At 35.6% G+C, this 16414-nt stretch overlaps 1 protein-coding gene and 1 long non-coding RNA gene across 6 annotated transcripts in view; one reads left to right on the top strand and one right to left on the bottom strand.

Moving 5' to 3' along the window:
• The window catches only part of mpped2 (metallophosphoesterase domain containing 2b), a 42017-nt gene extending 28553 nt beyond the window's left edge, over positions 1-13464 (top strand). For both annotated transcript variants that reach the window (XM_056452261.1, XM_056452262.1), the window contains exons 5-7: positions 8307-8422; positions 8556-8669; positions 12356-13464. In XM_056452261.1, the coding sequence (XP_056308236.1) occupies positions 8307-8422; positions 8556-8669; positions 12356-12474 (349 nt within the window). In that variant the 3' untranslated portion in view covers positions 12475-13464. The remainder of the gene's footprint in view (positions 1-8306; positions 8423-8555; positions 8670-12355) is intronic.
• On the bottom strand, positions 1965-5563 carry LOC130219786 (uncharacterized). Of its 4 annotated transcripts, none has more exons than XR_008836086.1 (6): positions 5496-5563; positions 4641-4719; positions 4381-4427; positions 3053-3115; positions 2833-2918; positions 1965-2304 (listed from the first exon to the last, which is right to left on the bottom strand). It is a non-coding gene; the product is annotated as an uncharacterized LOC130219786 (long non-coding RNA). The 4 variants fall into 4 exon arrangements; XR_008836088.1 differs by having other exon boundaries at positions 3053-3106; XR_008836089.1 differs by lacking the exon at positions 4381-4427 and having other exon boundaries at positions 3053-3106.
• Positions 13465-16414: the final 2950 nt, after the last annotated feature.

The raw sequence follows: 16414 nt of genomic DNA, 5'->3' as shown, positions 1-16414 counted from the left end.
TTTTTTATTTGCCCTATCAAACTTTTTTATAATTTAATAAATTTAATAATACAATAATAATAATTTAATAATTTAAAAAATGTAATATTTTAGTTAATTCTGAGCAAAATATTTTAAATATTGTCAATACAAGCAAGTTCTAGTTGTATACATACACTTTTTTTTAAACCTTTCTCAAACAAAAAATAAAAATTGCTTGTCCAGACAAGCTTCCTCAGCAATAAATACATGCAGAACTTTTAAACAAATGTTATTGTAAGGAAAATAAACCATTATGGTAAAGTTAAAACGTGGTAAAGTTAAAATGTACATTCTTAAATGGGTGTTGGCTAGATTGGGTAGCTATACATGAAAAAAGGAAAGTTAAGACCTGTTTAAAAAGGATTTAAACAACACAATATTTCAATAAATTTGAGATATTTTAAGGCCTAAAATTTGGCTTTTGAGATTTAAGACTTAAGACCTCGCGGATACCATGGTAGTAGTAATCGTCCACACAAAAATGAAAACTACCACTTACAAACCCTCCACTTGTTTCAAATGTGTTTCTTTCTTCTGTTGAACACAAAAAAGATATTTTAAAGAAAGTTAAACTCATCAGCCACTGACTTTCATCAAATAAAAAAAAACTCTGGATGATAACAAAAAAGAAGGTCATTTAGAACAACATGACGTGTGTAAATGATAAGACAATTTATTAGGATTTCTATGGATATTCTTGAGAACAATCGTAAGAAATAAAAGTATTTTTGAAAAGAAAAATATGGCAGTACAGAAGAATTTAGTAATCTATTAATTGCCCCCAAAACTACACTGATAAAACTACCCATTCATAGACCATTAAAGTTGTCATGTAACAACCGTGAACACCTTAAAATAATATAATTGCAACTATTTTAGTTAGCCGTTTCCACCATGTCAAGCTGTTTTGAATTTCTACCCTTTAGTGTGGTTTCTGTAGCAGCGTTGAGCAGTTGCAGATGTACTGTAGCGCTCTCCGCAATGCTTCAAGCTCTCATTCGTCTGCACTGTCTCCATCCATCACCCAGCTCTGTTTATCAGCACGGGGTCAGTTCCTGCCCTCTCAACCAAGACCTGCATTTAGCCCTGGCCTTGTGTAGCCTTGTCTAGCTGGGGCCAGACACTTGGCCCTTATCAGACAGTGGTAAATAAAGGTCTGGCCCGGGTTACCGCAGGCTGTCAGCAGGCCTGTCCCGGAGGGGAAATAAAACTCTTATTAACATGCTTCTGCTCATTGGTGCTGACAGCTTGATCAATCTGCCTCCTCTGCAGATGACCTCTGCTCCACTGCGAACCGCCGGACGCCCTGATGGAGGCTGAAATGAATAGCCTGAGTTGTGCCGTGGCCTCAAATCTGATACTGCAATACTCTGAGGCATTTTTTTTTCTTTTCATTTGCTTTTTTTTCGGAAAGGAAAAAAGGGTCTGTACAGTATTGTTTCAGGGTAGATTATGATGGTCACCTACTTTCCCAACAGCTCTCTCAATTATGAACTAAAATATGTTTCACTTGTTGCCACCTACTGGCGTAATATCATTTATTTTTGTCTAAGCGCACTTGGAATTCCTGCACTGTAAACCCGAATTAGTTGACTTTACTAGATTGTTGCGTGGAAACCCGTTGCACGAAATAAGATTAGTTTTTACATTTATTCAACTAAACAGGTTAAGCTGTATTAAAAGAACATCTTTATTGTTGTAGAAGACAAATCAAATTTGGATTAGTAGTCTTTACTAAAAATCATTAGTTCACATTACTAATTTTATAGAGGATATGTTTTGTAAAATGATTATTAAATTGAACGTAACATAATAATGTAAAAAAATGCTTTTATGCAATGATAATTGTTATATTTATGTAATCTATTATAATTAAAAATAATGCCACTGAAATTTTACAATTTTAAGCACAAAGAATCAAACAACTTTTCAATTTTTTTATTTTTGTTAAAGTTTCATTCACATTTCTTTCTGGCATTAGCAATCATTGCTAATAGAACAATTGTGCAAATTTTGCAGTGAATCGAAAAGCAATTTAATTATTTAATGTCTGTAGCTTGGGCTTTAAGTCACTGTAGCCCAACATGAGGAGAAATTTGTTGGATGAAGAGAAAAGTGTTCTTTGTCGACTTGGGGTATAGTAGTCCAAAGAGAATGCACAGCTTTTGACAAGTCTTTGATGCAGTCCATCACAAGTTGTCCCTCAATGATCATCTTAACTGAGGCTTTGTCTGCAATAAGAATAGGATTTCAAGGTGGTGGAATGACTGGATCATCAGAGTCCTACCAACAGAGAGGAACAGTTATGCTTCTCATTACATAATTATCAATAATGTTTAACAAATAACTTTTATTGACAGAGACAAAAGATAATATGTGAATTGGTTTTGACCAATTTACTTTTGCTTCAGTTACACTGCAAAAGGTTTAATGCATTCTACAATGTTAAATTTAGCATTTACTTATTGAACCTCATTCCCAATTTAACTATAAGACTTGTGTATCTTCATCTTTCCCTCAATTTAAAGCCACAAAGCCAATTTATCTTTAAATTGAAGTTGGACTTTTAAAACGGGGACACAAAAATCACAGGTATCATTAAAAATAACTTAAACTGTGTTCTCAAGAAACAATCTTGTGGGTTGAATATATTATGACATGTTAGAGAGTTTAACAAGATGTTTTGCTATTCTTAAGTTTCAATGTTTTAAACCAAGTGTGAACATTTCATAAAATGTAAGGACCATGCATTAATGGAAAGAATGTTTTCAAGGTCTTTTAATAAATCCATTGAGACAATAAGTTACTTACAAAGCATGGTTTAAAGAAGTCTGCAGGCTTGTCCTCCAGGAGAATCAAAAGCCCTTTTAGGACCTAATATCTGTAGGCTCTTGAGTCTATAATATAATAATATATCTATAATAATGTTGGACAAACATTGTATTAGACAAACAATATAGTAACACTTGGGAAATTTTCAATAATTTAACTGTTAAAAAATAATGCAAATATATAATGGACATGAACCAACCTTGGTTTGCTGTAAAAGCTCTGACAACAGCTCTCCAACATTCCTCCTCTTTAACTGAAAGATCTCAATTAAACAGACTGTGTTGATTTCGGTAACTCTTCATAACTACACTATGAATCATTTATTAAGCATTAGCATCTAGTGAATTCATTATCTGTTAAGCAATAACTCTACATTAATAAACGTTAGTGAGCAGTTTAAAACTGCAGCTACAAATGCTGTATTCTTGACTTATAAACACATTTATAATGTGCTTATTAAATGTACTTTCATACTTTGTTAATAATTTATTTTTCATCACTAAATGAAGTATCGCATTATTTACAAACCATTTGTATTTAAGAGTAGTTGAGGGTTTTTAGAATCATTCAGAATGAGTTAGTAATTATTAATAAACTATTGAAATCAATGTTTATATATCTTATCATTCAGGCACGTAGTAATGGTTACTATATATGTTAATAAATGCTTCATTAACTCAACTTCATGCAGTTTTCTGACCAATCTAAAGTGAGGACTATTCATGCTTTATAAATCCCTTATAAATGACAGTTAAAGGCTTAATATCAAATGAACAATAAACTTTGCAATCTTATCTAAAAAGTAAAATTACTTTAAAGTTTAAACATTGCTGAATGACAAGTGTCAAAATACATAAAATTGGATAAAACAACAACAATAATATAATAATTTAAGAATATAATAAGATGCAATGTTTAAACTGTACAGTAATTTTATTTTAGATTAGGTTGCAAAGATTTATTTTTCATTTGATGCAGTTTATATGTGTATCTTCAACTGAATAGGAATGAATAGTGTCATTTATGTTGTTTTTCCTGTTTAGAATTTAACTGAGCCTTTAATTGTCATTCATAAGCAATTTATAAAGCATGAATAGTCTTCACTTTTGTTTAGGTCACAAAACTGGATGAAGTTGAGTTAATAAAGCATTTTTAAACATACAAATTAACTAATTGTAAATGCCTGAATAATAAGATATACAAATGTTGATTTCAATAATTTATTAATAATTTACTAACTCATTCTGACTGATCTTAAAAAACAGCCAACTACTAATAACTGGTTTGTAAATAATGCGATTACTTAATTTATCAATGAAAAATGAATCATTAACAAAGTACGAAAAGTACAATTATTAAGCACATTATAAATGTGTTTGTAAGTCAATAACACAGCATGTGTAGCTGCAGTTATAAACTGCTTACTAACGTTTATCAACGTAGAGTTAATGCTTGACAAATAAAGAATTCACTATTTGCTAATGCTTAATAAATGATTTATAGTGTGTAGTTATTATGAAGTGTTACCAAATTCCCGCTTGAGGTTCTTTCCCACTGCTGAGCTACAAGAACACCTGCAAAACAAGAGAAAAAAACAGAATATTAATATTTCTAAACTAAATCACTAAATACTTCAAATAAATTAAAAATAGGTCAATAATAACAAAGTAAATAATAAGTTGAAGTAATAATAAAGTAAATAATAAAGTGACACAAAATACTGTAAGCAACACCTAACAGTGAGATAAAATAATAATAGAAAAATGTTATTACATTCTTAAACATACCTGATCTACATCCAGCGTAGCAGGACCCACCTTATTGCAGGTTAAGACTCCTCCACTTTTTTGCAAACATAAGGTCCATCTTTAAACGGCAAATAAGAAATTTTAGGGAAAAAGTTTAGAAAAAGCTGCAACTATAACTGTAACTGTACTGTGAAAGTAAATCAATTTTGCTAGTGACCTCAACTTCTATACAGTTTAAGCAGTGCTTAATTTGTGATTTGAGAGGTCTCAGAACAGATAGGGGTAACTGATCCGGCATGTTACCCGAGGATGGATATGTGTCGCGCATGAAATTGGGGAGCGAGGGGTGTTGGTGCAGTGGATGGCGGAGGGGTGTCGCGGACGGCAGTGAAGAGGGTTGGGGTGTCGCGCAAGAAAACGAAAGTGAACAGCGGACGGGGGAGAAGGGCGGTTGAGGACGGGGATCGGCAAAATGACGTGCCGGACCAATGTAAACTCGCCCTTCACAAAAAAAATCAGTTTCATGTGAAACTTTTAGCGTTATTAAAGATTTATAATATTTAGCGTTAGCCGCTAGCATGTGCTCATGCATGGACTCGTGCTACTATTACGAACCAACACGACGTGTAATAATTATCACGTTTTACAGGGAACATGCTTTAAACAGTGAACATACAGAGAAACAGTAGATAACGTAAACGTTATAAACGGTGGCTAGACAGAAAAGGCAAATGTACATAATATTATAACCTAACTGTGAACTGACAGGGAAAATAGCGCTAACTGACACATTTATAGCAGAGACAATATTTTGAGTTCAGCATCAGTGTGGATTTTCAGTTCTCAGTTTTGTCAGAAAAACATATAAACTGATAAAAACTTTTGCACACTCACCGTGTCATGTTGATTTTCAAAAATCCGCGGTAACCCAGCATCCTAAAACTCCAGGCACTCACTGAGCGTTTTGCTAACGTCACCTCAGCCAATCAAGGCCCCACCCCTCTCTAACAAAAACATAAGGAAGGGAGTTGTCCCTGCTTAACATGATAAGTAAACTAATTTTTTCTTCTGATTAGTGCAAATAGCTAATTTGATTTAGTAATGACACAATTTCTTAAAGAACAATAAATAATTAGTAATGATTGCTTAAAATGTTTTATAAGCACAAAATCCGGGTTTACAGTGTGGCCGAGAACGGATATATTCACTTGTAACCACAACTATTACTGTACGCAGGGTTTGAAATTGTGAGCGTTTAGGTCGCATATGCGCTTGAAATTTTATCTGTGCGACCTCAAAATATATTTGGGAGCATTTGTGCGAGTGCATAAAATTGTTGCCGTTCGACCAGTTTTCACTGCAAAATGTTCACGCAGAGTGCATCTTTGCACCAAAAAAACGCCAAACGCAGCGATCAGTAAGGGTTTAAAACAGTTGACATGTCAACTTGCTGCAGTAAATAAATCCTGCACTGCTTGCCCCGCCTTCAAGCCCTTCTTATTAGCCATATGCTCTAGAATAGAATGCAAATGGGTTGGTTAATATCAGCTGTCAATCACTCAATTCAGATGACAGGGAGCTTGATACGAGAGAATGGAAATAACAATGAAAGATTGTTTTAGAAACCACCTAAAGTTACAAATAATGGTACATCTTATTAGTGTTCTTTTATCGAAGAGTGGATAAAATATTTCCAGTGGGTTAAAATCCGCTGTGAAAATGACTAAAGCCACTTTAAATCTGGTGGGACGGAGTTTTTAGGTAACAGTGTTAGGCAACTGCCACATCTACATATTTTAAGCACCTGATGTTTTAACGTTATATAATCCTTCATTTAATCGTCATGATGCTGTCAGTCATGAGACAAAAGAGCATGCATTCACTGAGATTAAACTAATACTGCAGCTCATGAAAAGATTGTTATAGCTATTAAGATGACTTGCAAATAATAAGTTATATGTCAATGTCATCTGTGATAGACACAACCTGCGAGAACACATCACAGTTATTAATGTTAACTTAGTATTGTTCATCTCATTCAAGCAGTGCGTGCAGGGTCGGTGGGTGCATGCAGATTTATTTTTTTGATTGTTAGTTTTGATTGGTGTTGATTCCAAATGCGATAATTCTGTTAATATAAAACTTGTAGAAACGATTAGGAGCATCAGTGCTACCAAGCGAAAAGGTTATTTTGAGCCCTGGTAAGTGGCTTGCTTTTTTTTTTTAGAACGGTTTGGCACAATAGTGGAAAACTATATTTTCTATACTGTATCATTATTTTTTTTTATCATGTTCACATGTTTTGCCCATTGTTATTGTTTTTCAGCACAATTTTATTTCTTTCCTGCTCATCACCTGGCAGTCACCAATCTGTAAACTGTAAAATGTCCATTTCAAAAGACTGGGTGCCAATGATTATTTGTACATTTCTAGAATTATTTTTTAAATCTGATACAAATTATCTATTGCTGCTCACACAATGTCTATTAAATGAATGAAAAATGTTATTCTAAGCACAACAGCGCCTTGTTTTTCCATTTATTGTAGGACATAAAATTCAGCTTTTAGTCAGTAAAAGTCAGGGAAAAGTCAGAGTGGGAACCCTGCAGACTAATTCATTTTATTCCCTACAATTGTTTTATTTTTAATTTTAAGATTTATTTTTGCCATCTTTGATAGGACAGTAGGGCTGCACTATACTGGGAAAATATACAATATTCTTGTTGTGTATTGCAATTGCTTATAATATAACTTGACAATGACAATGATATGATTAGGGTGTTTACTTGAGTTGCTTTTTGAATGTTCCTTTCATGATCCTGTTTTACATGCTACAGCACATAATTCAATTAACATCACTGCATCACCGCGCTATCCACATTTCCTCCAGACTTTCATGTAATTTTGGGCTTTTCATTTTCAATGAGTCGACTGTAACTGCAGTTTGGCACTTTCGCTTTCATTTGGGAACATATCATGCATGCCCCCTGTGACAAACGAGATATTGAATGAGAGTATAAACTGCTGGAGGAGTATTTTAATGGAATTTCATACCGCACACCGAATGGGAGACAAAAACAGCCATTTGTGTATGTACTGACCTGTCGCAAAGTGCAGTGAAAAGTCCTACATGATGGTAATAGTTTGATTAAGGTGTTTACATGTCTGTAAATCGGCATACTTCACATGTCTTAATTCGATTTCTTTTTAGTTCGATTATAACCTTAATCAGATTAAATTAATTAGAAGTTACTTGTTCACATGGTAGGCTCTTAATCAGGGTATTGTCTTAATCATATTAAAGTTGGATTATTGGTGTTCATGTAAACATACTCAGCAGTGATCAGTGTTTATATTAGAACAATGTTTTTTCTCTTAATGCATAAATGTACTACGTGGTTAAAAAGACTATTTGTGGCAAACTGCTTATTGATATATAATATAATATAATATAATATAATATAATATAATATAATATAATATAATATAATATAATATAATATAATATAATATAATATAATATAATATAATATAATATAAAAAGTTAGCTGCAGATTCATACAGCCTAGCAACTCGTCTACTTGAAAAATGATTTTTCAAATACTGTGGACTTTTGCAGTATGTGTGCAAGAACAGCTTGCAGGCTTGTGTATGATGATTTGGACATTTATGAAGTGTGTAAAATATGCTTGTCTGCTCTCACAGGACCCCGTGGTTTAATGGATGGGGCTTTAACTTACCTCGTGGCCAATCTCTCCTGGATAAGTGGAACCAGATCCCCGAAGACGTGGATATTCTTATGACACACGGGCCTCCGCTGGGTAAGCAGTGAACGTAACTGTAGATGAAGAGCATGTAGACATCAGTTTGTGTCTGCAGATGGATTGTTGTATTTTCACGTCATCATAAATGTGATGATACACCACTAAGGCAGCGATGTTGGACTTTGTCCAGGGTTCAGAGACTGGGTGCCTAAAGAACTACAGAGAGTCGGCTGTGTGGAGCTACTCAACACTGTACAGAAGAGGGTCCGACCCAAACTCCATGCATATGGGGGAATCCATGAAGGTGAGGGCTAATTGATTGTATTTAACATATTTGTATAACTGTTAGGCTGCACACTTAATCAAAAATAATAAAATGTATTATCAGCAGGGCTTGACATTAACACCTGCCAACCCAAATGCGGGTAGATTTCAGCTGAGGCGGGTTAGACAGCCACCGCCACTAGCCTCTTTGGCTGCTTGAAAATAACTTGTAAAATGTAGTTTTCTTAAAATCAGGGTTCTACAATAAGGATGGCTTAATATGCCTGCAAATGTGATCTTAGAATCGAGAAGCAGCACGACTAACAAAAATAATTGTGTTTGTGCGAGCAAAAGAAAGCAGGTGAATACCGAATGAGCGGATGATCACTCATGAACCTAGAAACGCAACTAGTGTTCTCTTTTCAAATAGACTAGACCAGAGGTCACCAAACTTGTTCCTGGAGGGCCGGTGTCCTGCAGATTTTAGCTCCAACCTTAATCAAACACACCTGAACAAGCTAATCAAGGTCTTACTAGTTATACTTGAAACATCCAGGCAGGTGTGTTGAGGCAAGTTGGAGCTAAACCCTGCAGGGACACCGGCCCTCCAGTACCGAGATTGATGACCCCTGGACTAGACAAAAAGTTCTGCTCATGCACCCACAGTCTGGCTGCTTTCAAGAGCTCCAGATTTGTCTTTTTGTAAGCAGCACCGGTTGCTTTCCTTTAACAATTCTTTGAACAAATTATTAATCGGCCTAATGTTAACCTTGTGTGTGTGATCATCCTTTCATCACACACGGTATGTTTTTCACCTGCTCGCTTTTGCTTACAGTTATTTTTGTTAATATGGATTAATTATTTTTTTACAATAATATTGTTTTAATATGAGATTAACTCCACGTTTATGTGTAGTTAACTGGTGATGTGGGACCTTTAGTCAGGACAGATTACTGTGTATAGTTTTAGATACATGACTAATTATTTTTTAAAATGTCAATTGGTTTCTTTTTTAAGAAATGTTTTGTTGAATAAAAGTATAGTATACAGTAGGGCTGCATGATTTTTTTTGCTTAAAATCAAGATCACGATTTTCTCACGATTCTGTAGATATTAAATAAAGGTTAATATTGGTAGGCTTATTGTTAATTCTCAAACATATGGTAAAACAATAATAATAATAACAGGCCTATGTGTAGGTCTACTGTTGGTTAAAATGCAAAGTTTTGCATAGTCATTATGGAGGACTTGAACAGACTTTCAGTATGTCCTGTTTGTTAATTCACAGTAAAATGATTGAATTAATATGTTTGAGACATATGCTTGTCATTTGTCATTGACAACATTATTAGACCATTTGTTTTCACTGGTAAAATGAGGCATTTGTCATTATCAGATTCCTTCTTGCATTATATTCAGCATTATATAGGCTAGTTATACTGACAAAGTAAACATTTATTTTCATGCACAACACTTTGTGTTGGCTATGAAAGAAAAAAATATCAAATGCTTGTCATAATCAAAACTGTAAAATGCGATATGATCATTTAAATGATGTGCGCGCTGGTGCCTGTGGGAGTGAGTTCAAGCCAAACTGTGAGAACAGCCCCTACAAGGGTCACAGAATCATCACAGAATTTGGTGTAACACCATCTTTACTTTCACTTCCCCATGCAAATCATTCTTTCAGCGCGGCTCTCAAATGATCACTCTGTGCAACAAACTGAACGTTATTTACAACTTTTTTACTTGTTATTCACAGCATATGCAGGTTCTGTTCACTAAAGTAGGCGTGATTGGTGTGCACGCGGCGTTCTCTGTAGTAAACAAACAGCTCACGGTCGCCTCATGTGATTTCGCAGCCGCAAATACATCACATTTAGACAGAAATAACATTTCTGGGTAAATTATACCTTATAAATACAGTATGTGACACTTTTAACACCATTTGATGTTGCTGTGAAGATGTGTGCGACTGCCTTGCTTCTAACCTTGAAAATATAATTGGCTGAATCGTAGAAAAGATCGTGTGTAAGGTCGAATTGAGATTGTGATCTTTTTTTCAATTAATCGTGCAGCCCTAGTATACAGCTATATTTTGACACATTTAAAATTTGTGGATTATAAATAGTTATTTATTTATGTTGATGTGGTCAGAGATCAATTTGGTAAATCCTTCATTTTGAGCTCTGAAAAGTCATTTGAAATAAAAACTAATTGTACTACTACACTATGAAACCATGACCCATTGGCTCATGCTTATTGCACAAGCTCATACACGACACACAAAAAGTGAAATGAATGAGGAGGCATGTGGTCATAACACAAAAATCAAGTCATTTTAGCATGCCAAAGTCATATTTATGCATATAAAATATATTTTTCCTGCAACAAAATTGTTGCTAGTGAAATTGCTAAGTCTCTAGTAATGTTTGAAAACTACTAGCCACAGTGGCTGGTGATCAAAAAAGTTAAAGTTAAGCCCTGATTATGAGAGAAGGCTTTAATGATGCGTTCACACCAGATGCGAATGAAGCGTCAAGTGCAAGTGATTTACATGGGAAGTCAATGCAAAGACGCAAATCGAACTTGCTGTGGAATGATGCGTGCGAATGACGCAATTCGCGTGAGTGAAGTGTTTTGTGTTTGACGCATGAATCACGTGATTCGCTCAAGTTGGAAAATCTTACTTTTAGCGGACAATCGTGGCGCGTTAACCAATCAGAAGCTTGCTCTTGTAGGGGCGTGATTGTGACATAGCGCCTGCAGTTGGTGTCCCGAAGGGAAATCCTCCTGCTGACACCGGACAACAGCTCATCAAACTGGGCTCGGCTTCGTCGTAAGCACTGCTGAAAGCTTCCATCATTTAAGTTTAGTTTCCAGAGGAGATTGTGAACTCGCAGAGCTGGGTGCACCTCAGAAAGGATCTAGTGGATCAGACTAGGCTTGGGGGGTAATACAGTAATATGGTATATTGCGGGATCTAAAAATAGCAACCGTGTCAGTTTCAATACCGTTATATCATAAGAAACAATGCACTTGTATACGAGACAAGTATTAAATATTATTTTATTTAATGCCTAAAAATGCGTGATTGTCATCACGGGACAGTGTGGAGGAGAGAGAGAGAGAGAGATGAGGTAAGATGGCGAGTGACCTGGTCTCGAAAAAGAACACAACCTCTGCAGTTTGGCAGTATTTCGGGTTTCGACCGAACGAGAAGGGAGACGTGGTAAATACAAACTAGAGGTCTGTATTCCGGCTGCTCTACCGCGGGACCCGACCAGATTTCTTGCAGTGCAGGAATAGATTTCTGAATAAAGCGCGGGAGCGGTTGGTAACTCTGGTGTAATTTGAATGGGAGCGGGCGCGCAGTCTAACAATATCGATCCCGAGTGAGCGAGCGAGCACGCGCGCATCCGTGTGGATGCTGTTTGTATGTGTGAATGTGTGTGAATGAGGGTTATTTTTGCAAGTATTATTATTACTGATTATTATTATTACAATTATACATTCAATTTTAATTGTCATACCTTTTTTTATTGTTTATAAGATTATTTATTTTTATTATTATTATTATTGGTGTTATTTTATACCTAAACTCTACAAACATAAAAAAAACTGCAAAAATCCCACTAATTTTTTCGTTTTGTTTTTACATTTCAAATAAATCCAGATAATGATTTATGAAATAAATACAAATATTCTTTTTTTTCTGGTTCTCAGGATATGGAATAATGACAGACGGTTACACCACGTTCATTAACTCTTCCACATGTACAGTGAGCTTCCAGCCCACCAATCCACCAATCATATTTGATCTCCCAAACCCAGGAAACTCCTGAGACTCATTAAAGTCTCTTCTTTTTTCTACATAACTCTTCCTTACTTAAAAGTAAAAAGTCTTTTTGTACTGCTTGTATTTAAATGCATGAAAATAAAATATTTTTTAAGGTCGGATTGAAGCCGGCACCATTTGAATGACTATTGGAACATGTGAATTCATATTTGTAATTTGTCTGAATCAGTTGCCTTCTGTTTGTCCTTTTTTTAATCGGTCAGGATCTTCAAAAGTGCATTATTAACGGTACTCCTAAAAGCGTCAGCAATACTTGACCATGTCTGATTTAATATTAAGTGTGCTTTGTAAATTTATTATAAAAAGTTATTTAAAGTTATAAACTCCTTGTGTGTTGTATTCAATTTCGGATTTAAATGGTTTAAGTGCATCTTTCACTCCTGTTGATGGGTCTGATTTTATTGCTACAATCAGACTTTGCTCTTTTCTCATCACGAAGACACATCTTTATCTTTCAGGCCAATAAACACCATAAAGGAAACATTTTGTCCTCTCAACATAAAAATAGACTGGTAGTGTGTGTAAAAAGTTGAAAGCACTTGTTGTGAGCTGTTCCTGTCCTCTAATTACAGTTTAGAAAACGCTTAATATGCATATTCGTAAAGATAGTTGACAGGTATTCAAGATGGACTAAAACTTTCAATGTAAATTTGCTTCAGGAGACAAATGTGGTCAATTGTGTAAATGCAATTGTTCTATAAATTTGCAGTATTTCTGCATTCCATTGGTTTAGAAACTGGAAATGACAATGCTGTACAACACGAAGCCATTCAATTTCTCCTCATCTCCATTTTTAGTTGTTGTAAAAATGTGTTGTATATTTCATTGTGGATCTCCAATCTTGTGAGCACAAAAAAGTTATGTCATTTCTGGTATTGTAAATGCTTTCTTTATATGTTGTGTGGTTTCATTTTTTTATTCATTGTGACATTTATCCAAGTTTATATGCAAATAAAACTGCAAGATTTTTACCTGATGTGTGTCTTTTTAAAAATCAGTTCAAATAAATTTGATCAGCATTTACACAACTTTATAATTTCAAACCTGGCGTGGTTAATTGACAAATTTAGTTGAAGCGAATGGTGACCATAGACTGTAAAATACTAAAAAAAACTAAAAAATTACTCTCTTTTACAAATACATGAAATGACTTAATGCAAATGTTCATCAGAAGCTTCTTCAGCAACATTAGGCTGCATTAGGCTGAAATTACTGAAAAAATGAAATGGCCTGCCCATGGTCCTGATGTAAACCTGATTGAAAATTACTGGAAAATCCTTGGCCACAAAGTTATGTCCAAGAAACTCACTACAGGTAGTAAATTGTAAAAGAGACTGAAGAAAAGGAGATCAAGATCACAGCAAAGCTGTGTGAGAGACTAGCGGTATGCTGAAGTCCTTTGAAGCTAGGGCCTCTATACAGAGTACTCATTAAATGAATAGTAAGCAATGTAAAACCCAGACCTACAATTTCCTTTCTAACCAAAAAGATTAAGACTATATTTCAAATTAATTGAATTAAAGCAGGGGTGCCCAAACGTTTTGAAGAAAACAAACTTGTGTGTGTCGAAGTTGAATGTACCAAATTGCATTACAATGTCTCCATGAGTAATTTCTTAATATTCAAAAATAACTACAAAATATTGCTTTAAATTATCGAAGATATTCACCCCAACCACCTCCCCATCAATCTCCCTATCTTCTCAATGGGTGGGCCAAATCAAAGGTTAGTATGGGCCAACTTTGGCCCGCGGGCACTAGTTTGGGCATCTCTGAATTAAAGGCTTAGTTCAGTCAAAAAATGCAAATTGTCATTAATTACTCACTCTTCCTTCGTTCGTTTATTCATGCACTCATTTTCTTTTCGGCTTAGTCCCTTTATTAATCTGGGGTCACCACAGCGGAATGAACCGCCAACTTATCCAGCATATGTTTTACGCAGCGGATGCCCTTTTAGCTGCAACCCATCACTGGGAAACATCCATACACACTCATTCACACACATGCACTACGGACAATTTAGCCTTCCCAATTCACCTGTACCGCATGTCTTTAGACTTGTGAGGGAAACCGGAGCACCAGGAGGAAACCCACGCGAACACGGGGAGAACATGCAGAAGAACATGCATAAATTCCAGACAGAAACACCAACTGACCCAGCTGAGGTTCAAACCAGCAACCTTATTGCTGTGAGCCAAATGTGCTACCCACTGCGCCACCATGCGGCCTCTTTTCATTCATCTTCAGGAAATAAATCAAGATATTTTGAGTGAAATCTAAGAGCTCTCTGACCCTCAGCAAGAGTCCCGTCAGTAACTCATTCATTCATTTTCCTTCGGCTTAGTGCCTGATTATTAGGCGTTGCCACAGTGGAATGAACCACCAACTATTCCAACGTATGTTTTACACAGCGGATGCCCTTCCAGCTGCAACACAGTACTGGGAAACACCCATATATTTTCGCATTCACAAGCATTCATAAACTACGGCCAATGTAGTTCATCCACTTTACTTAGACTGCATGTTTTTGGACTGTGAAGCCACGTGAACGCAGGGAGAACATGCAAACTCCACACAGAAATGCCGGGACTCAAACCAGCGACCTACTTGCTGTGAGGTGAGAGTGCTAACCACTGAGCCACCGTGCCATTTTTTTTTTTTTTAACTGTCCCATTTAACCCTTATTTCCCTCCTACACAGTAAATAACGACATGTTTGCGCACTTTACCCAGAGTTTAGCAACAGCTTTGATTGATTAATGAAGTCCATTAATTACCCCACATCTGTCAGACTTGGAAAAAAAGAATAGATAGTGTTGACGGGGGATGACCGTAACCTCGTGTTGTCCTGTCATGATGCTATTGATCGTGGAAATTTGTCCATGCAGCCTTGGCGTGCCAGTCTGATGGATGTCACTGATGATGCTAACACTGACCCCGTGTGCTCCCGCTGATAGCAGCAGCAGCAGCGGCAGCAAAGATGTTCAATCAGTCAACGCTTCACAATGTCAACCAACACTAAAAAAGAAGAACCCAAATGGGACACTTTTCCTGACAGCAGAAGTGTCATTCTTTCAAGGTCAAGCTTAATACACAAGATCAGATGTGACGCTTGGATTCACATGCCCTTCCCCCAAGCAAAAACGCTGATATCTTTAAAGTGTCCTGGAATTTCGGCGGTTTCCTCTTTGAGACCTTGAGTTATACACTTAAGACCTGCTCCCTTTTGTGGAACCAGTACAGTAAAATTGAAAAGTGTGCCCTTAAGGAATAAAGTTTTCCATAAAAAGACAGAAAGAGGTGGTGTTTTAATATTTATAATGGGTTCGTTTCGTACTACATAGTCATTGAATGCTTGATTCTGATTGGCTGAGGCTGACTAATAGGGAATTGCACTGCTAAAACAGTTCTCTATCACTATACTCAACGAATTCACTTATTTCAGAGCCTAAAAATAACTAAATTAATGAATAGATTAAAACAAAACCGCTTTGGATGAGAAACTAGTACTACACAAATGATATGTTTAAGGACAAAAACGTGACAAAAGTCTTCAAAAACAACATCTGAAGAACAGTGTCTTAAAAAGTGAAATAATCGATCAATTGGATTATTATTAAATAATGCACATCCGGGATGTAATGGCCACTCAGATGTCCAATGTTTTCTAATAATGCAATAGCCCATCATCAATTATTCATTAATATACACTTTTCTGGAATACTCAAATATGATTGGTCAATCTTTGATCATTCCTAATATTTGTCATTGTTTATAGCAGCAAAGCAGCAAAAATTATAATTAGAAATATAACTGAATTGATAACAGCGTCAACATCAGTAGAAAATAACAAGCTAATCGAGCAATGTTGTCAGAACATTGTCAAACATTCTGGAAAGGTTTTCACAAAATTATGAACGTATTTTCT

Source organism: Danio aesculapii, chromosome 25 (assembly GCF_903798145.1).
Source record: "Danio aesculapii chromosome 25, fDanAes4.1, whole genome shotgun sequence".
Classification (NCBI taxonomy): domain Eukaryota; kingdom Metazoa; phylum Chordata; class Actinopteri; order Cypriniformes; family Danionidae; genus Danio; species Danio aesculapii.
The sequence above is the reverse complement of the archived record's forward strand: the minus strand, read 5'-3'. Positions and strand labels throughout refer to the sequence as shown.